The 22,846-nt window shown below is 31.8% G+C and overlaps 2 protein-coding genes across 3 annotated transcripts; both read left to right on the plus strand.

Annotated features, from left to right (window-relative positions):
• Positions 1-722: 722 nt before the first annotated feature.
• LOC129966792 (uncharacterized) lies at positions 723-4,320 on the plus strand. The gene is made up of 2 exons (XM_056081355.1): positions 723-2,008; positions 4,009-4,320. The coding sequence occupies exons 1-2, from the start codon at positions 763-765 to the stop codon at positions 4,194-4,196; spliced, it is 1,434 nt and encodes a 477-aa protein (XP_055937330.1). The 5' UTR covers positions 723-762; the 3' UTR covers positions 4,197-4,320.
• A 5,818-nt stretch (positions 4,321-10,138) lies between these two features.
• On the plus strand, positions 10,139-21,744 carry LOC129966721 (major facilitator superfamily domain-containing protein 6-like). Of its 2 annotated transcripts, none has more exons than XM_056081250.1 (5): positions 10,139-10,278; positions 12,072-12,245; positions 15,927-16,011; positions 19,604-20,956; positions 21,331-21,744. In XM_056081250.1, the coding sequence occupies exons 3-5, from the start codon at positions 15,930-15,932 to the stop codon at positions 21,489-21,491; spliced, it is 1,596 nt and encodes a 531-aa protein (XP_055937225.1). In that variant the 5' UTR covers positions 10,139-10,278; positions 12,072-12,245; positions 15,927-15,929; the 3' UTR covers positions 21,492-21,744. The 2 variants fall into 2 exon arrangements, with proteins under 2 accessions (XP_055937225.1, XP_055937226.1); XM_056081251.1 differs by having other exon boundaries at positions 12,072-12,189.
• Positions 21,745-22,846: the final 1,102 nt, after the last annotated feature.

The raw sequence follows: 22,846 nt of genomic DNA on the forward strand, positions 1-22,846 counted from the left end.
ACAGTCGTTGAATAGATTGTGCCTGTGCAGCAGAATAAATATTTTTCTGATAAAAAAATATGAAAGGAGCTTTCTTCTAAGCAGCATAAAAGAAATAATCTTTTTTCTTTATTATTTAATATTTTTCATTTGTTTTTCGATACATAAAAATAAAATTTGAATTAAATTTATTATTGCTCACAAGGAACTAAAGGCCATAAATAAAATGGAAGTATGCATTTCATTAGTCTTCATATCTATGTTACCCTTTCTAGATGATTTTCATCGGAGAAGGTTCATCTTTTAATATTACCTTTTATTACAACATTCATTTTAAATATAACATTATGATATTAAAACTAGTTTGTTGACAAAATAACTCAGTTGAAATTCAAATTTAGCTTGGAAGTAGCTAAGTAGAATAAAACATTTTCTTTTAATAAAGATTTTGAGATATTTTTCTAAGCAAAATGAATTCAATATTCTAAAACTATTCGCATACATTTCTTATTGATTGCGCTACGAACAACATAAGATTTTTGATTGCATCTGTGTTTATTTTGAATTTATATACTATATACAGCAGTTTCCTCGTGTGAATTATATCTGATTCTTATAGGTTACGGAGGGGTGAAGCCGTTCCAGTCCTTAATAGGCAAAGGCCTCGACATCAGTGCTACTGCCGTTGGATTCACCAACACAACACTTATGGGACTCACGCTCTTATTCAAACCACTTGTGGGTTCGTTGGTGGATCATTTCAGAAACATTAAGATATTCCTTATGTGCCTTGTTCTTTTAAATGCTTTCAGTACTTTGAGTCTGCTCCTGTTGCCTCCTATTGGCGAAAAGACGCAAGGAAACATAAATATAAGGCTTAAATTAGCGAACAGATCACAAGCCATTTCTATTCCTCTGTCACTTTCAATGCAGGATGAATGTGTCAGAGAAATGACGAGACATTCGGAAATAAACTGCTCTGCTCTGCAGTCGGAAAGCCCTTCCCAAAATGGGACTACTGATGAAATTGTAAAAGAAATTCAGGTGGATCATTTTCAGGATATAGATTTTCGAATGCTAAGGCTTATACATTTGAACAATAGTAATAACATTAACATTACTTTTTCCATGCATTTGCCTTCAAGAGCGATAGATAGTTCAAACTTCTCAAATATAAATCAGACTCATATTCTACATTTTAAATGTGAACCGCACCTACATCTTTGTACCTTTCAAGCCAACACTTCAATAAATGAATATAAGACCTATCAGTTTTGGGCCTTTGCATGTTTAGTCATAATAGCAGGATTAGCTTCTGGCAATATAAATTCCTTATCGGACGTGGTATGCTATGAAATTTTAGACGAACAGAGACATCTGTACGGACGCCAGCGACTCTTTGGAACTATCGGATGGGCCCTATCTTGTCTCGTAAGTGGTTATTTAAGTGACCTTGCAACTGGAAACAGCCCAAGAAAAGATTATTCTCCAGGATTCTATGTCATGATATGTCTGATGCTGTTAGACACGTTCATCATCAGCAAATTACCATTAAATAAAGAATTGAAGTTGTCCACCAACATATACCGAGACGTGAAGAAAGTATTCCATTCCAGTGAAGTAATACTTTTCGCCATCGGTTCAGTGATGATGGGAGCTTTTACAGCTGCCATCGCCTATTACGAACTGTGGTATCTGCAAGACCTAGGGGCCAGCCAGAGTCTCTTGGGATGGACAATTATTGTTCAGTGCTTAATAGCTGAAACGCCATTCTTTGTAATCTCTGGCTGGTTCGTCAAGAAATTCGGATCCTTCAACTGTCTGATTGGGTCGTTCGCTGCTTATGCCCTTCGCTTCGGATGCTATTCAATCATCACAAATCCATGGTGGGCGTTGCTTGTTGACCTCACTCACGGGTTCACTTTCGCCATGTTCCATGCAGCAATGACGCATTTCGTCTCCGTGAATGCCCCTGAAGGAATTGAAGGCACAATGTTCGGCATTTTTGGAGGGCTCATTGATGGAATGGGTAAGTATTGAGGTAATTGAAAAATAACACTCTCTTGGCCTCCGTCAAGATTGAAATACATAAAATGAAGGCGTTTGGCACAGGTTAGACTTCAAACCTCCACTGAATAAGTCGAAAATTATTAAATTATAGTCCCCACCACTTCTGTAAAGCTTTGGAAAATGAGCATACTGCAAAGTTATATTTTTTATGGCAGAGAAATTTAATTAGGGAATATGGACCGATCAAAATATGGCAAAGGAATTGCTGCAACATTAATATAAATTTGTTGAAAGAAAAGTTTATGGATAAGATTATGTCAGACACGAAAGAGTTCGTGACTTTTTCGAATGTTTCAAACTTGACCGCAAATTTTTCGAAAGTGATGACTTCTAAAACATTGACATATATCAAAAAATTCCAAAAATGACTTTAAACTTCGAATGAATCATGCATTTATGCCTAGGTAGAAAAAATATAAAATTCAAAGGGATCTGTCAGCACCTTTCTCTGCCAGAATAAATACGATAATGCAAAGGTTGTTAAATGTTTCAAATATCTATAGAGCAACGTCCTTTTGACTTTTCACGAATACTCAGAAGAATTCAAGATCAACCTTTACGAATGTCTTCATTCTACATGTTTTACCTTTGAGGATAGGGGAATAAGTCCCAGTAATTTTGACCACATCTTGTATGTCTTTACGCAGATGTCCTATATATCTTCGCATGCCCATCAAACCGTTTAGTGACCAAAACGGATACGGGGATATGATGATGGCGTTCTGTTCTACATATCTTCGTTTCTGATTTAAAATAGTTATAATGTATGATTTATTTAATTTCTTTTTCCTTTCTTTTATTACTTAAAAACTAGATATATGAAATACTTACTTTGCACATATTTTTCATTGCATATGTTGATTCTGTGCTGTTTACGATGTAACTGTGTAGGTGTAATCATAATTTAGAAAAAATTGGGAGCAATGGCGCACTTTTTGTAATTTAAATTTCTCCTTTTTTTTATTTGATTTGTAATGAAAGTTATTATTTTAGATTTTTTACATAATTTCGGTACCATTTCAAAAAACATCAACGACGCAATTAATAAATTCTAATTAAAAATTAAATTTCAAAACTAAATTATTTTTGTCCCTATTCTCCTTTATAAATATTTAAGTAAATTCGATTCAAAAATTTAAAAAAAAGCCTGCTAATTTATTCGAAAATTGTAAAAATTGAAAAAAAAATAATCTGTGTCTCATCTTCATCTTTATCACCATCTTTTTTCTATTGCCTACTCTTAAAGAATTGTCGATTATTCAGACGTTATCAGAACAGAAAACAAAATTTTCTGCATCCAGCCAAACTTGCGCCTCCTATTATCTAATTATTTATTTCTTGATATTATAATTAATAATATTTTTAAATAACATCCAGAATCAGTGCAAACATATAGAATTTCGCAATAAAAAACCCAATTTGGTTATACATCAATCTTTATTCTATTAAACGAAAAAAAGTCTTTTTTTTTTCAAGTTTTCCTTCAGATTTATCCTTTTTACTTGGAAAAAATCGAAGACTCACTTTTCCACTCCTCGTGCATTATCTCATCTCAAAGTAAAAATGAAGAAAATTATTTCTGAGCGTCAACTTCAAGCAAATCCCTTTTTATTCTCAATGGAATATTTACATTGCATTGTTATAACATGAATGAAAATGATGAAGTAATGTCTTATTTATGCAACTAAAACATCTTTCCTTTTGCTATCTACATTAAAATAATACTGAGGTATCTATCTATATATCTCTTTATGACCATTCATGTGGTGTTAAGGAAATGCCTCGCGCTAATTAAATTTTTAAATTTTGTATGCAAAAAGAAAAAGTCGCCATTACACAGGATTAATATCTACAATAAATTCTGGAAGTCATGATTGCGTGTGTCATAAATAAGATTTTCTACGCTACAACCCATAATATCATTTCCTTTTAGCATATTGAAAGTTATTTTCTTTCCAGGTCAAGCTTCCGGTAGTCTTCTATGCGGAGCGGGGTTCGACAAATTTGGTGGACGTTTCACATTCACGATCGCAAGCATTTTCAGTGGATCATGCGCAGTCGTGTTTCTAATATTTTCAAGATGTTTAGCGAAGTTTCCTAAAAGAACTGTGAAAGAGAACATTTTCCTCGAAAAGCAGAGTTCATGAACTCCAGATTAAAAAGTTCAGAAAACTTGTAAGAGATACACACTTAGGAAATTTATTTAAAGAATTGCGTACGAATTACACTAATTCATATTTGGAAAATTCAAACTAAAATATTTGTGATATAATCAAGCTATGTTTAATGAATGGAATGATCACATGTTTCGCAGAAAAGCATTTGGATCTAAAATAGTATCATTATTTTAATTCCATTTTATTCGGTTTCTTACCTTTTGATGCATTTTGTGTCAAGTGCAAAAGTGTGCAAAACACCGTTTGCACATTTAAAGTATAAAATGAGTAGTGCTTTATAATGGGCAAATGAAAAAAAATGAAAACGAAATGAAAAAAATGAATGACTTTTCAAAATATGAAAAGAGTTCTTGTGTCCTCTAATTAAAAGATCTTGCAAAATGATTGCTAGTGTGTCTCATGCGATCGTGTAGAATATTGTTATCAACTTACCAAAAAATTTTGTTTTCGTCACTTTCAACTTTCACTACTTTGAATTCTCAATTTATTCATACCAATGAAGCGAAGAAAATCAGATTTATTCTCAAATAATCTATGTTTGCCTTTCACTCATTGTTCATCAATTGAAAATTACTGTTGCATTTTGTAATTGTTGTTGAATTTCAAATATAAATTTTAAGGAAATAAATTATTTTCATCATATCGAAGCCTTTTAAATGTATACGTTAAGTTGGTACATATTATTGTAACAGAAAAGATTATCCAGAGGTACATATTATGAACGGTGATTAATTTATATTTTTACTTTCTTGTGTGTATCAAGAACACAAGAAAGTATAGTAAGTACGTCAAAAAATATTGTAATCGTCAAAAATTTCGAACTCGGCGTTTTTACTAATCTCTTCATTGTCAGACGATATTTGGGTTAAAACCCTGTAATTGTTAAGATCAATCGTCTGTAAGGCCCGCAGAGTAAAATGTTCAAATAATAGCAGTGAAAAATGCATGTGACTGGTGCTTATAAAATGTTGCAGGTCGAGAAGACTTCTTAAAAACACAGACTTTTATTCCTTGCCACAAACAAACATTTAATACATTATAAAATATCACATATTACACCGACACAGACTACGAACACAAGTGGAAAAAAAAATCTGAATCCACGTGTAATTATGCGCGCACGAGTGCTTCCGTGCTTATATATAGTGAAAAATATTTGCATAACATTTGCATAAAACAGTCAAATAACATCTTGCATAAATAATTGGAAGCATCATTTCACTTCATGTGATAAATCGTTGCGAACGGGGTTCGAATCATAAACAGTTTGTGTAAACGCATTCGGATGGAAAGAAAATATGAAACGAGCATCCTATTTTTGCTAACACTCATTTTAAATCTTTTTCAGTTGAAAAAAAAAGCATTTTTTGTCATTATGTCGCTTTGAATCGCACGGATGAAATTTGGTACAGGACTTTACACCATGTTTCTAGATTTCTATCAACCTTTGAACAAATCCATTCTGAGGAAGTCTGTCTGCCCGAGTGTTCGAATATAATTTAATACGATAAGTACAAAACGAAGCGATCAAGATGTATAAAATTCCGTACACAAATTTAATATCTATAGCACAAACACTTATCAAATTTTAAGCCAAATCCAACAAAGGATTGACCCCCCCCCGCCAGTGTGTACTTTCAGAAGCATGTTAACGCGATAACTCAAATACTCAATGACTTAAATATATCAAATTTGGCATGTAATTTCGTGATTTTAATTGTAATTCTGTATCAAATTTTAATTGCAGTAGGCGGAGAAAAATGTATGTGAAGCAAAAATTTCAGTTTAGGATACTTTTGGCCGCACGTCAGAGACTAATATTTAAAGAGTTCGCCAAGGATCACACGATAAATACAGAAAAAGGCTAAATTTAAGATTAATATTTCGTAACTTCTGTACGCCAATGCCATACAAAGCGTTGCCAAAATTATATTGCAAAATATTACTAATAGTAGGCTGATTAATTAATCTTATCTACAAATTCGATTCTTTGCGCTATGCTAAATAAAGCTATTGTATGTTGTACTCTAAAAATAAAAATTCATGGAATTCTAAGGTCCACAATTTTTTTCAGGGATTAGGGGATAATTTCTTTAGTTAAGAGTGTGCCAGAAAAGTTTAGGGAGATCATTGACGCTGGTTTTTTGTTGATGTTGCCTACCGCAGCTTTTGAAAAAAGAAACACAATTGTAATGTAACTCTATATAATTTAGCTAGATCAATACAGGAAGTGAGTGGAATGGAAATCTGTTTACAGGTGCAATGACAGGTTTCCCACTAAGCCGGACCATAAGCTGCCGCATTGAGAGGGGACCGCAGACAAGTCGATTAAAAAGTTTATTTGACAAATAAAGAAATTTGTAAGAAATGCATTTTTTAATTACAAATATTAAGATTATAGTAAGTGTTTACACTGAATTTTAAAATCGTTAAATATAGCATAAGTAATTATTTTTATATAAAATTGCAATATTAACTATTTGCTAACTGGGTGCGCAATATTTTATTTGAAAAGACCTATAAAATAATGATCCTTTTAATGCCATATTTTTTTAATTTATTACTTTTTGGCACTTTTCTTAGTAAGCAAATATTTATATTTATAAATAAAGGAATGATTCATTATAGTCAATTTTTTCAAGAACATTTTTAAGGATTTTTAAATAAATATTTTTAAATTGAATAAATAAAAAAAATCAAAAGGTTACTAAACTAAAAAAAATACTAGAATAATTCTTGAAAAAGTACATTACATCAAAGATGGGCGGAACAGTAAAACTAAATTGGTCTGTTATTGAAAGAGGGGGCATCATAACGAGCATTGTCTATGGTCTCAAACTGTTTAAACCCACTACTGATAATTTTGAGAATGTATATTTTCAGATAAGTTTCTCAAAGTGTAATACTAGATAAATAAACGAATTAGATAATAAACAGATGCAGTCATACCAAAAAGAAATATTAATAAAAATCTCTTTAGAATTACAAACAATTCTTATATATAGCTAATAAATGTAATCTATCATAAATTTTTCTTTGACATAAATTTCAAGTAGTATTTTCATCGTGACTATATTAATTATAAAGATATTCTTTTCATAAATCAAATCTGGTCAGAAAACGAATATTAAATTTTATCTCCCATTGGACTTATACATAAGTCACAATCTATTTTAACTTTCCCCTTGAGTTTTTCGCCAATATAATAATTTAAACAAACAACGGAATAGTTCTAACAACCCTATTGCTGATTTATTTACTAACGTTCCGCCTTGTTTACATCTGTTACTTGGCGATTTAACATTCTTGGCGACATAAAGGAACAATAAATGTAAGTTTCAACCGAAACAAAAGCTGAAACGACAAATGGACGCAGCTATGAAAACTGAACATACTTAATGGATTTGCGCATTTATAAACATTGCAAGCCATTCATAAACATGCGGAATTCGGAAAATGAAATTGTGTCAATTCCAAAATGCTGCCTTTTAGATTACTTTTGAAACAATTATTAGGTTTGATGATGTAACAGTCCCCTTGGCTTTAACTTTAACTGACCTGTTAGCGCCACCTGGTGTGGCATCGACGTTTAGAAAGAATTCCCTCCACTAATAGTTGTGTGTGTTATGTGTCTTTTATGTATTTCCTATATTCCTGTGATGCATCCGTGTGCAGTGAATCCAAAAATAAAAGGGTTTTAATTAATCTAGATGAGAGCATTGTCATCCAAATGCATTTCACTCACGCATGCGATGTTAAAGTGACAGTTATGTACGAACATTTATGTTCTGTGAGTTAGTTTCTCATTTAATAATTCAATTGAAATTCTTTTTGTACCGATTTTGTTATTGAACAGAAGAAGGCAACAAAAAGGCTTCCATGAAAATTAGAATGAATATACTTCGGTGAGTATTTTGCATATAATATCTCGAACTAAAATGACTGTTTCTGGCTCACTTATTGCCATAGGATTGTTTAGAGTAATGCTGAAAAGAATAGGAAAATAAAAAAATATTACTTCCTGTTTAACAAAATTTAAAATGTTTTTTCGCCGACAGGCAGAAAATAACTTAGCGTTACATCACAAAAGCAAACTTTTTACGATGGTTCAGGTAGATTGTAAATCTGATTTGAAACGATTCAAAGAGATGTCGTTAATGCAAGCAAACAATAGTGGCCATTCAATTGTCTCAAAATTATCAACAAAATAAAAGAAGGCTCTTATTCTAAAAAATTTAACTCCTTTAAGGAAAAACCTGAAAATTCGTGCTTGTGAAAATATGGGAAAAGTTTGAAATTTCGAGTGAAAATGCGAAGCGGTGAGGGAAATTTACTGTTAATGGTAATGTGGAAACTTGCTGTACATTTCACATTAGAAAATAAAGCTTTAGCGTAACTAAGAATTGAAATCTACCAGGTAAGTATTATTTTGTAAGTTATGAAATGATGATAATTAAGGAGAATATTATCTCCTTCACCTTCTCGCATATTTATTCAATATGGCGCTTTTTTTTTTTTTTGTGCTTTGTAGAATAATAAAGAAAACTGATTATCTATTTTGGACATCGTTCTTTTGATCATTTTTTATCTTTCATAAAAATGATAGGTTTTTACTATTTGATCTGATTATTTAAAAATATCTGTTCAAACAAGCAACATTTTCTCATGTAAGTGGATTTTTTTTTTTTTTCTTTTTTTTTTTTTTTTTTTTTTTTGCATATTATAAAAGTTGTCATGATATCTGATGAAATTTTAAGCTAAACATCATGCATTTAGTTTAGCATAAACGAAATTGTTTTTCCATCAGCAAGCTTCATTAAATCAAATCAAAAATTTCGATTGATTGTATCCAAAAAATGCCATAAATATCGATTATTTTGGAGACAAAAATCGTGTATCAGATTATTTTTTTCTAAGTAGTTGCTGTGCTTTATTATCAAATTATAAATTCTACTAGAATTCTACTAGTTGTATTCTACTAGAAATCACCTCAAATGGTGAAGTTTGAATAAGCAGATTCTCCCTTCCCCGATGATGAAATAATAGTGATTAATAGAACTTTAATGGTGTTCCATATCTCTCAAGTATCAGGTTGATGCATGGACCACACTATAATGGGTTCTTTATGCGTTCACCACAATTCCCGCATTCATTGTTGTGACTTTGTCCGGCATTCACATCACCCCGTATACTAAGGCAAGTCGGGTAGTTAGTTCTCTTGTATTTATCACAATTGTGGCCTTCGGGCATTCAGATCACCCCTTGCACTAAGGCAAGTTGAATAGTTAGTTTTGTTGCATATATCAAGTCCTTGTTCAAATAAAAATACAAATGGACAGGCCAGATAGTAAGCGGATTTAATCAAAAGTTTATCATCAATGTACAGCTTTAGGAATAAAGCGATACGCTAAATTTCATACGTCTAGCTCCTTGTGTTTTTGAGCTATCGCATCAAACAAATTCATAGGACAGATTTCCCATTCTCTGGTTGTGTCCAAAATTCAGATACGTAAAGAATAGGCCTGCAGTTATAATGTAAAAGCAGACCAAAAGTAAAAGCCCCAAATTTCACCAACCCATAGACAGATAGGCATAATCCTACAAATGTTAGTTCTTTTCACGTACAGGGAAGTGTGAAACTTGGATATTCATTGTACTTTCTTTTCCATACTTTGAGAGGGAAAGAAGTTTTCTATTTATTCCGAAGTTCTTACTCCATTCACAAGGTCCGAAATAAGATTTTGCAATTGTATGTGGAATAGATTTCGGAATATTTCAAAACAGGTAAAAGATATTTAATTCTCCAAAGTCGTGAGGCAAGAGACATAATTCGGAAGCTTTAGTTCTCTTTGATGCTCCTCTATAACCGGTTACAGGACCAGTTCAAAATTTCACTTCATGTTGTAAGTGTTTTCTCAATTCTCATAAACCGGCAATATTTATAAGCATAGGGTTTGCTCGTGTGTTTTGAATTGTAATTGGAGTTCCGTGAAGACGGACATTTGGATATCACGTGCGGATATTTCTGCTGCGCGTAAGTCTCAATAAGAAGGTAAGTGACTAATTTTTTCTTTCAAATTAATTCTTAACTCATAATTTTTATGAATACAGCAAAAAACATTTTTCCCCTTCTTATCTACATTTTTTTTCTTTTTTTCTCGTATACGAATATACATATGAAATACTGTAATTGCCAAAAAAAATCCGAAAATACATTATGAGATATTATTATGCCTGAGAATCCCCAGAACCCGAAAAACGTATTTTTTGGAATTATGTTAGCCTGTTTGTAACAGGTTAACTTGAAAACGCTCTATGCTAGACAAATGGTATTTGATATGTGTTTTTTTGCGTCAAATTTGTATTCTATCAAACTTTTAACGAAATTCATTCATAGAAATGTATCTTTCTGTCTATTTATTTATCCATTTACACGTGCAGAGACATGGAAAAATGTTCTGTCTATTTGTCCTTGCGCAAGTTACTACGATTTCAAAGCAGAAAAAGCTAATTTGATCATTTTTGACATGCAAATTTAACATCTAAAGCAGAGGTGGGTATTAAGTCGATCGCGATCGACGGGTGGACCACCAAGACATTTTGTGGTGACTACCTTTACTAAGACGTAAGAAGCTCATACTAAAAGAAACATATTTATGGAACATTGTATCTTCTTTGTCTCTTGAGAAAAATGAAGTTTTACCCCCTCAAATTAATATAATTTTAAAAGCACATTGCAGAGACTAAAAATAACTTTTGGAATCTAATGGACGCATCCTAATTTTTAAAAAAGTTGAATATCGTTTAATACCGTTCATTGATTCTACCTGCCTGTGTGAATCTATATTTTCAATGATGAATATAATTGACAATATATCATTCCGGTCTCACAGACGACCCCTTAGAATCCAGGGCAAGATGAGCAGTTGATAATTATATATCAAGATATTGGCGGACAGTATACAGCCGAAGTCTTCTACTAACTATAACTACGAGAGCTAACTTTAGACGAAAATGATTTATTACTTAATGTATTTTGAATTTTTTTATATTAAATGCATCATTTGATATTATATTTGTGGCAATTATTATGTTTATAGTTATGTAGGTAAATACATATCCCATATTTATTATTAAGTTATAATAAATATGGTAGACCTACGCCACTGGGTGGACCACAAAACCTTTAAGAAAATCAGAAGTAACCAATACCCACAAAAAATCTGCTCACTCTTGATCTAAAGCGTATATATGCATCAGCCTTTTATCAATTCGATCAAGAGATGGATCGTTTTCGATCTGTACTTTCACGCTATTTAAACAAGATAACTTTAAAACGTAACAGCATGAATAATATGCGATCTACATATTTATGGAACTGCATTTTTAGTGCCAAATTTGGATTCTAATTGAGAAAGAATTTATCTAATTAAATCAATTTGGATTTTAGCAAGAAAACACCCAAAATGTGAGCGGCGTATCACATAACATTCGCATTCCTCAATAGTCTGTTATCCCAAAATTTTATAACTCTTTTTTCAACCAATCAAAACTGTTTTGTCAAGCATACAGCTGACATTTGCCTTTTGGGATCAACAAAAGTAATTTTGCTTATTCACCTCTACAAATCTGATGTCATCTCTTTTTCGATTCGAATCCAACAGCTCAATGACATAGCATTATCAACTTTCAGATTTAATTGTTCTTAATCAGTTTTTATTATTTTTACTCCGCTTAAACAGAAGAAATTAGGCTTATTTTATAAATTGAAATAATTTCTTTAATTATAGTTAGAAATCATTTTTTCCTCAGTTCTGTATTTTATGACTCTAGCTTTCTTCGCAGGTCGTCCAAGGTACATATAATAAAAGTTTTTCCGCTATCTTCATTAACTATAACCATATCGAAGATGTTTGTGTTCATCGAACATTCTTAAATAAACCTATAGATTGGACCAGATAAGGTAAATATTTGGATTACAACAAACATAAGAATTTTCTTTGCCGATTTCGAAAGCGAGTAAGTACGAAAATGTTCATTATTTGTTAATCACCGTTGCTATTAATCTACAGGGTGTTTATAAAGTCCCGGACCCATTTTGATGTTTAATAACTCATAAAATAATAAAGATAGATTTAAATTAATAACATAAATGGTTAAATAGACTCAAAAAGTTTCATGACCCTTGTCAATGAACTTCCACGTGTGCCCCCTTCGTCGCACGGAGAATATCAAGTCGATAGTCAATTTCACGCCAGGTAGCGACAAGCATGTCGGCATCCACAGAGCCATTTGCGCACTTTATGGCAATTAACAATGCCAGAAACATGAAAGGATGCTTCATCGGAGAACATTATGCTCTTCAGAAAATCAGCAGCATCTTCTATCCTCCTTAGCATATCTGTTGCAAAGGCCATCCTCCTAGGTCTATCGTTCGGTTCCAAAACTTGAACAATTTGAACTTTGTATGCATGCAGTCTTAATTTTTTCTTAATAACCTTGTACACCGTCGAAATTGGCATATCCAATTCTGTTGCCGCTGATCTCACAGATATTCAAGGATTGTGTAAAAATGTCTCTCTGACACGCTCAACATCAAAATCACTTGTGCAAGGACGTCTGGAACGTTTCTTATCTTCGATACTTCCAATTTCTAGAAAATTCTTTTTCCACCGCAAGGTGCTGTTTTTGGATGGAGGATATTTTTGGTAAATTCTTCTGAAATTTCTCTGTGCTTGCACTATCGATTTAATTTCTATGAACCCCCATAAAATCTGTGCTTTCTCTTGTGGTGTATGCATTCTCCTTAATATCCGCTCGAATAAAACATCACATACAAAAGTACTACATAGAACAAACACATCAAAAGTAAACATAACATTGCAATAGTTGCCAAAAACAAAAGAGAGAAAAATGCAATTAATAAGCAGACAATATTTAGAAAAGTACAGATATTTAGACTGGAAAATGAAATTATCTGAAATTAACCACACGCGCAAACGATATTTACAAAAGTAAAAATATTCAAACCTGAAAAGGAAAATATATGAGTTATTCCATCAATAAATGTCATAAGTGTGTTTATATCTTTATTATTTTATGAGTTATTAAACATCAAAATGGGTCCGGGACTTTATAAACACCCTGTATATCTTTTGACTTGGTTATTGTGTTATTTTAACTGATTAAATTCAGGAAGAAATAATGAAAATGAGTTTAATCAATACTATAATACTCCAGCTTTTCCTCAAGTTTTTTTAAAATTCATTAATCAAATGTTTTATTTAACTTTGCATGCTTCATATTTGTAAAGATGGAATTTTTTATCTATTTGTTGCTCATTTGCTCATGTATTAAAGTTTTCGAATGTTCTGCAGTTACTAGCTCCTGATGATAAAAGAGATACTGAAATAATTTATCTGTTAAATCGTTAGTTAACACATCAATTTAGCTAAAATTTTATATCATAAAAATGGAGCATTCAAGAAATAATTTTTTTAAAAATATTAATTTTTAATTTTCTTAATATTTTTAACCATTAATTATGAAATATATTAAATATTAAAAAGTGGATAATAATAATAAATGAAAAAAACTTTAAATGCCGTTCTATGAATGCAGCAAAAAGGAGTAAAAAAATATGTTTTATCATTTATTAAATATATCTTATACATACCTTTAAATAACAGTATCTGAAATTTCTTTTCGATTGGTTCACCAGATATGTCGCTAGTGATTCATATATCGCTAGTGATTCATTCATCGGCCCATGTATATAATAAATGTAATAAAAATTCCACTTTACTTAGAGTAATTCTATCAAAATCTCACACTTTTTTGCAATTTTGTTTTGACATGCATATTTCTTATTTTAGTTATCTAATGCAAAAATTAGCAATATATAAAATAAGATAAATTAAAACATTATTTCGCATAATAAGAATATTATTAATTTCTGGTAATTCCAAGAAAATATTTAATATATAAAATATTTACAAATTGTAATATTCATTCGCAGAAAGCTAAAATATTAAAAAAAGACAATGTTCTTCATAGTGAAGTTTTAAGACTGTTTAGAATACGTGCGTAAAAAGAAAATCGATTTCTGATAAAACGTAGATATTTTATGAATTGTGAGACACAATAAATATTTTAAGAAAATAAAGACTAAAAATTAGTCTAGAAAACAATAAATTAAAAACTTTAAAAAAATTTATCAGTAAATTTTAAAAAAAAACAACCCTTATTTCTTTAAAAATTTTCAACTCAAACAAAAATCGTAAAAGCGAAAAGAGCAGCAGTCGTACAGGCTAAAAAGCCACAGTGAATATCATTAGAAATATAAAAATCTCAAATATCCATTATAATAAGATAGACAATATAAGACATAAAATATAAGACAATAAAGATGTCAATATAAAACATATAATATAAGACAATAAAGATGAACAATATGACATATTATATAAGACAATAAAGATGCAATAGAATCATGATTACGATTCAAGTTTAATAACTAACTTTGCTATCTGTGCCTTATACTTTCAAAGTTTTTTTGTTATGGTCTCTGGATTTATAATTTAAAAAATCATTTTTTCCTTTATTATAACACTAATAAAAAGATTTTTTAAATATATATATATATTATTTTTGTTATTGTTGTTTTCGGCAAAAAGATGATCATATTGTGCCAGCTCTTCCCTCAAAAAGCATAAAAATATTTTTAATGAAATTACGTCTGGATTTTATAATGTGCTATTTTAAATCTATTGTTACATTTTAATACGATGATCACTCAACTGGCTACAATTTTGACTTTAATTTGATACGTAATTGTAGGTACTTTAATTAAGTAACAATTTCCGGTTATGCTGAACAAGCTCCAAAACAGTATAATAAACGCTTTTATGAATACAGATGTTAACGTATGTGATGTCTGTGGTGAAACTCTGACTATTACATTTTTAAAATATGCAATGCTGCATTCATTGGATTCTTAATAGATACTGAATTAATCATCCTATGACTCTCCACATCATTGGCGATGAATTTGACCACTTTCATAACAAAATGAAGGCTGTGAAAAATGCTAAAATTTCGGTTCTGTTTCTATTGGAAACAGAGATTTCGAAGTTCTTCTGGAAAATATCATGTGGCGGCACCTACAACGAGAAAACTATATAAATGAGAGAGATTGAAGTGATTCAAGCGATTTTCTATTCAGAGCGTAGATTGCTGAGAAAATTATCTTTTGGTTTATGTTAAGCGTTATTATGGTTTTCTATTTAGCGATTTGCTGTCTTCTTATATTATAATCGTGAACAAATGTGGTTCTTTATATATATATATTGGCAGCGTTTTTATTCCTTGCGTTTCATGTCAGAGTTTTGGAATATTCATAGAATAGTGTGAAATTTATCATTGTGCAACAAGCTGGACTTCTTTCATCATACACTCATCAGACGATATACGTAACAACATAGATGTTTGTTGGGTAAAGAAAGTGACTTTTACAGTGACTATTTTTAAACATTGTAATGTTTCTTTTTTTTATGAGATATTTGTTTTCATAGATATAACAAACTTTTGAAATACAATGTCAGATCTCAAAATTTATAGTGGCAAATGGCATTGCATTATTGACTACAGACATTTTCATTGTTTTATTCCATAAATTTGATTTTTTTTTATTCATTGCAGGCAATGAAGATGGTGGATTGGAAGTTTTGTCATATTAATCTGAATCTCCTGTCCATAAAATGTCATTACTTTTTCTTTTTTGGAGGTGAGTGATATGAATAAAAGGGAATAGTTTCAAATGATTATAAATGAATTTTTCAAGTTATTCATAATTATGCACGAATTAGGAAGTTCCAAAGTAAATAATCTGACCAAGGATGTGGTGGTTTGGTTTACGATCCAAAAAATTATTCGAATTTAATTCGAAGAGAATTTGAATAAAATTCATAAAAATGTTAATTTGAAATTCAAAAGAGGATACCAAAATCTTGTCGACATTTTTTGGCTGACTTTTTTATATTCTTTTTCGAATAATTCTGTACTTTAACACTATTGAGATAATTTAGTCAGGAAAGAACAAATAAATTTTAGAAAATAAGTAATATACAATGAATCTTTATATATAGCAGAGGGTTCTTTAATCATGGTCAATCATAAAAGTTGCAGTAACATGGATTTTGGAATTTTAATTTTCTGCAAAAGTTATTCAAAAACTCAAATGCTTTTATTTCAAAGAAATTTGCATATTACTACCGTGCACTTGTCTGTAATGATAATGTAGGGACCTAGATAAAATATTTTTATAGACATGATAACGCTATAATTAATTTGAATATACAAAGTATATTCTTTAAATTTTAAATTACTTAGTCTTTTTACCAGAACTTCAAAATGAAGATGTTATTAACAATAATTAGAATAAAAATGTACTTAAAAGTAATAAAAAAATAACAAAAAAATTACATAATATATAAAAAATATTTATAAACGTAAGTTTTTTTTTTCGTAAGAAAACGACATAAAATTTATTTAGAAAAAAGAATTTTGTTCTCCTGTTATTTTATTTGCTTACTTTTTAATCCAAATGACATTTAAACAAACTCATTCTCATCTAACTTCAAACTCATCTAACAAATTCATTCGCAAGTTGGAAACATTTTGTACTGTGGCAATAAAATTTTGAAAATATTAATTTAGGCTATGGTAATGATCAGGAGAAATTTGAGTCGGCTGCATCTTCTTCATCACTCTGATCAACTGGAATTAACTCTGCTAAAATATATCCAGCTCTCGCACAACTAAATATTAGTCCATCTTTGTCTACGTTTAAAAAAATCTTTTTTTTTTCTTTTTTTTTTTGGAAATGATAGGTTTAATTAGGTAATTGAAGCATTGGTACATAAAACGTCTACACATTCTTTAGAGATTCAATAAGGTCAATGTGTTAGTCGATGTCTTTTTTTTTTGTTGTTGTTTGTTTTGTTTTTTCAAAAAAAAAAATGACTTCTTTCAACAATTTTAGATCGTGGATTCTTCCACAGAGTATATACTTCCGGAGAAAAAAGAAGAACAAGACTTCTTTCAACAATTTGGATTGTGGATTCTTCCACATAGTTTCTATTTCCGGAGACCCAATCGAGTACATTTTTTTCATCAACTAGATGTGGTTTGCGGAGTTTATTATCCATATCATAAACAACGTTCTGAACTAATCTTTTTCTATAAAATCCCTTTTAACACTTACTGACGCCAAAATCTAAAAATGGCAGGATCGACACTCAATCTAGTGAAAAATAAAACATTTCTATGTTGCTTAACCTGGAAGAGACTTGTGGGATGTGCAACTGTTAACTATGAAAGCAACATTTTTTTCCCATCTTTATTTCTTTATCAAATCAAGCAGCCAGTTGTTGAGGATTTATCCCATCATCCAAGTTTTCTTATTTGTCTCATAATCAACTGTAAATATTTGACATCTTTTAAGCACCTTGACCTCGCGTATTTTACACTGACTAAAGTCTTCAATTTATTGCTTGCAATCGTTGTTTAAACGTAGCAGGATTACCTTTACTTAGATCTCCCCCCAATCGTTACAACTTTCTCTTTCAGAGGACATTGTTTTGTCTGGCGTCAGGTGATAAAACAAACTTGCTTCATCTGCATTGTACACTACCTCAAGAGAAAGTTTGTCTCTTTTTCTCTTCACTCATTCTTTCTCTTTTTCCTGGAAGTGGAATCATTAATTAAAAGTGACTTTTCTTTCCTCACGGTGGCTTGAATAAGGATTTCGTGACGTTCATGAAAGGAGATTAGCCACCCATTGCGGGATTTGAAATCATTGTTATCTAGAATAGATGAAAAATTTCCCGTTTCTTCAAAAATCATTTGTTTATTATCGGGCCATTTTTTTTTCTTTCTCTTCTCGTAGATGATGTTAGGGTAGTTATATTATCTCATCAATTTAAGCACTTTTAAGCCTTTTTATTAATACGCTTTTAATAAATCGTTTACTGTTCCATCTGTTTGCCTGTTCGATGCAAATTTGCTAATGACCTAGAGACTTAAAACATTCAACATAATTTAGAACTGGATGGCAATGCATTACCCAGTTCTGACTGTTTGTTTGTCTGTTCGGTACAAATTTTCTAACAATTTAAAAAGTTTCAGTACTGACAGATGACGCCACCGCGCCAATTCATTAGCTCATCGGGAAGTTAATATAAAATCGATTGCAAATTTTCACGTACACAGAACTGAAAAACAGAAAATAAATAAAAAATTTTACACGGTTTTAAAACTAACTGTAAAATATAAAATAGGGTAATTATTTTATAGCATTATTTCAAATATTCACCCAGAAAGTATTTACATTACCTTAAAGAATTCTTTAAAAAAAAACCTTGGCATGTGGATAGCCTTTAGATGTTTAGAATAGTACTGCTTCATAGCATTAAATTTTCATAAAAATAAAATATTTCAATCCCATTACAAAATATCACTAGTATTGTAATGGATTAAAGTCTGTCATAGCCGTAGAATATATATAGAAAGTTGAAGGTTATGGGTTCTACCTTTTATCTGCTTTCTAAAATAGCATTATTCCAAAACTGGTTGATCAGTCTGTGCTACGGCAACAAATACTTGCTGCAGTCAATAGTGCTGGCTGCTGGTCTTTCCGATTTTTTTCTAAGATTACCAAACCTGTGCGCTATTTTCCTCTGAAAGTCATCCAAGAATGCAAATTTCTTTCTCATATGCTGTTTTTGTGCTGCAAATCGCTCTAGTTGCCATACTTCCCATTTCCTAGATTTATGAACTTAGACATTTTAAACCAAGTGGAGTGAAAATTACCGCCATAGAAATGCAATACTTATTGCTAAAAATTTCGTTCCTTTGGCGATTTCAATCGTCAAACTATATAGCATGTGATTATATAGATACTTGAGAATATTTTTATAATTTGGAGAAAAAAAAATTCTTTGCTTTTTTTGGTCGCCGTTACAACGCAATTGTACCACTTATTTCTTAGATAAGTAACTGAGAGACATATTTCTTATCTGCACTTTTTAAAATAAATCATTTCATAAGCTACTGAACTATAAAGTTTCAGCTTCATACTCCTTTACAGTCGAAAAAAAATATTTCTATTAATTTTTAGAAACACTTTTATATTTTTATTTCATGAATGTTTTTTTTTTTTATCTGTTTTGTGCAAAAATTCAAAAACATATTTTATAACATTTTTCAAAAAATTTCTTCCGAACTTAGTTATATATCTTAATCAATAATTTTCGACTTTGCGAATGTGAATACGGTGATTTGGATTTCAATTTATTCATATTTCTTTTTATTTGTAGGAATGGGCGGTGCTATGCCCTTCATGCCCATTTTGGCTAAGGGACTCGGAATTAGCGCTACCGCAGTTGGGGTTGCCTTTACAATCACACCTTTTTGTGTACTGTTTTCAAAACCGCTTTTTGGCTATATCACAGACTTCTTCAGGAATATAAAGCTGGTTGTCTTTCTCCTAGTGTGTGTAACGTCGCTTAGCTACATACTCGTCATTTTTCTACCTTCCATCGATAACTCGACGTGGATAAGAATGAAAATTCAATGTGGAAATGCAGAAAACTCTACATTTCTAATTTCGACACAATATAACAGAGATTGCCTTAGAGACAGTCTTCAAACCGAAGTGGATGGTGAAATCAGTTTTGTACCCTGTTACACCAATATTTCTATGATTTATCAAGGAAAAATCAGTCTTGAAAATCTGATAAATGAGGGCCATTCAATACCTTTTAAATCATACGAAACTCTGCGGTTGAAATTCACATCCGATTCTAATATTTCTTGTGACTGCGTTAAAGACAATTCCTCCGTTTTCAAGAGCGTGAAGATCAACTCTTGTTTTCAGAAAGACGATGACTTCACTTCAGTATATGCGACATATCAGTTTTGGGTGTTTACGTTATTGGCTGTCATTTCTGGCACTGGAGCCGCGACGGTGTTTTGTCTCAGCGATACGGCTTGTTATGAGGTTCTTGGAGATCGATCCGATTTGTACGGCAGGCAGAGACTATGGGCAACGATTAGCTGGGGAGTCGTCACTCTTTTGGCGGGTTTTCTTAATGACTTGGCGACTGGAGATTCGGATACTGCCAACTTCTCTCCCGGCTTTTATCTCATGTTGGCTCTAGTTGCTGTCGATCTTGTCTTGTTGTTGAAGATCAAATTGACCAAGGCCAACTTCTCCCTGCACATATGCCAAGACATTGAAAAGATTTTCTCTTCTTTCGAAACAGTTGCTGTCGCTTGTGCTGTCTTCATTGTCGGCGCATTGACAGGCCTTCTATGGAATTATGAATTCTGGTTTCTACAAGACTTGGGTGCCACCCAAAGCCTGATGGGACTTTGCATTGCCGTGCAATGCCTCGTTGCCGAAGTGCCGTTTTTCTTTTTCTCTGGATGGCTCATCAAAATCTTTGGACACTTTTATTGCATCATAGGCACTTTCGCAGCTTTTGCTCTTCGACTGGGACTATATTATGTTTTGGAAAATCCATGGCTGGTACTTCCGATCGAAGTATTGCATGGGATCACTTTTGGTGTGTTTTATGCCTCTATGACTGGATACGCTTCGGATAATGCTCCACCAGGTACTGAAGCAACGATGATGGGGATACTAGGAGGCCTATACGAAGGCTTGGGTAAGTTATTTTTGAAGTTCCACTGCCATCGTCAACAATTCTTTCTATTACTTTTAGAAAATAACTTTCATCATAGAAAAAAATTTAAGTTATTATCATATTTTGTTTTTAAATCCTTGCTGTAATTTTTTTTATTGTTTTCATAATCAGTTTATTTATTTTCATTTCCTTTACTAAACCTGATAATGTAATTTCTAAGATAATATTCTGGTGAGCTATTAGAATTATATAACGGGAAAATATATCAGATGCATTTCAGTATCAAATTTAATTTCTCAAAAAGAATAATATATACTTCTTAAGAAAAACTTAGAAATATTTTACAATGTGTTTCAAAGCTATATATTACAAATTTTAAAAAAATCATATTTCAGGTGTTGCCACCGGAAGCCTTCTCGGAGGAGTTGGATTCGACAAACTTGGTGGCCGTCAAACGTTTTTAATCGCTGCAGTTGTCAGCTTGATTTCCATTCTAACACTCTCCTTAGCACTTCTTGGTCATAAAAAACATCCAAACAAAAATGAAACTTCATAAATATGCAAACTGTACAATATCTATACAGAAAATGATTAATATTATTATTTATTACAATTTTATTGTTAATATAATTTATCACATCATTACTGAAACGACACTCGATAATATTTCACATACGGAAGTGATATCGATACTTGGAGGCAGTTGAAATGACTCCATTCGGACGAACTGATTCTTAGTCTGAGAAGCATTTTTGTAATCTTTATCATGTATAAATAACCGATCATAAAATAAAATCATTCCTATAAAAATGTTACGCCATGTCTGCCTTCATCAGTTGCCGGAGTAGAGGCATTAAGAGACGTAGAATTAGATTTCAACTGTATTATCTATCTTGTCATATTACAACGGTTTAAAAATATTTATAAATGTAATGCTTTGTATATGAGCTGAGTACGTAAAAACATTACTCGAAAGAAAAGTCCTCCGCCTGCAACTTCTGTTGTCTTGTAAGAATGCCAAAAAAGAAGTGAGCAAACCGTCATTTGATTAATGATTTTATTAGATTAAAATCTTCTACTTTAAATACACTCATGTCCAAAATTAAGGTCACAGAAATGTTTTTCAAAGTAATTCTAAGTGGCTACCAGTAAAATTTAAACAAATTGTATTTTATATATTGTGAAGAACCGCTAACACGATATTAACCGTTTTTTGTGAGAAAAAATGTTGTTTAGCATTAGTTTTGGGGGAACTACTAAAATTAGACCGTTTAGGCATTTGGGATTTTTGCCTGCAATTTTGTGAATATTGCATTAAAACAAAAATTTTAACCTGTTTCCAGTGATAACGAGTTCTTATAATCGTTTAGACGATGTCTTGAGATGGAGAACCGTTGGTAGGCTTGAAGCTTCGCAGTCTCAAGCGGAGGTGGCTCGATGGTTACAAGTGGCACCGAATGTGGTATCCAGGTTGTGGAATCAATTCTAAACAAGTGGTACTGTAACCAGGAAGGCTGGCCAAGGCCATCTCAGAGCAAAGACGCCTGCACGGGATCGCTATTTGGCATTAAGCGCAGGACGGCATAGGCTGACAACGGCTACTCAACTTGCTCATGCTCTTGCTGCTACGTCTGGAATAAGAATTTCCAAACAAAACGTATATAGACGTCTAGCTGAAAGGGCTCTTTATGCCCGGCGACCAGTTGAGTTCGTCCCTTTGACTGCATCCAACAGAAAAGCCCGGCTGTTGTGGTGCCTAACATATCAGTCTTGGGCACAGCAAGATTAGGGGCGTGTTCTTTTCAGTGATGAGTCGCGATTTACCACACAGAGTGACACTCGTCGAATATTCATCTGGAGAGAGCGAGGAGCTCGCTATCATACCTCCTACGTAAAAGAAATCGACAGATT

The sequence above is a fragment of the Argiope bruennichi genome, chromosome 4 (assembly GCF_947563725.1).
Source record: "Argiope bruennichi chromosome 4, qqArgBrue1.1, whole genome shotgun sequence".
Lineage (NCBI taxonomy): Eukaryota > Metazoa > Arthropoda > Arachnida > Araneae > Araneidae > Argiope > Argiope bruennichi.

Bases quoted from the DNA above. Each gene is read 5' to 3' on its own strand.
- LOC129966721 (XM_056081250.1), top strand. From the start codon at position 15,930: ATGAAGATGGTGGATTGGAAGTTTTGTCATATTAATCTGAATCTCCTG. The intron at 16,012-19,603 runs GTGAGTGATATG...TTTTATTTGTAG, and splicing joins TTACTTTTTCTTTTTTGGAG to GAATGGGCGGTGCTATGCCC. The intron at 20,957-21,330 runs GTAAGTTATTTT...ATCATATTTCAG, and splicing joins AGGCCTATACGAAGGCTTGG to GTGTTGCCACCGGAAGCCTT.
- LOC129966792 (XM_056081355.1), top strand. From the start codon at position 763: ATGTGCCTTGTTCTTTTAAATGCTTTCAGTACTTTGAGTCTGCTCCTG. The intron at 2,009-4,008 runs GTAAGTATTGAG...TTTTCTTTCCAG, and splicing joins AGGGCTCATTGATGGAATGG to GTCAAGCTTCCGGTAGTCTT.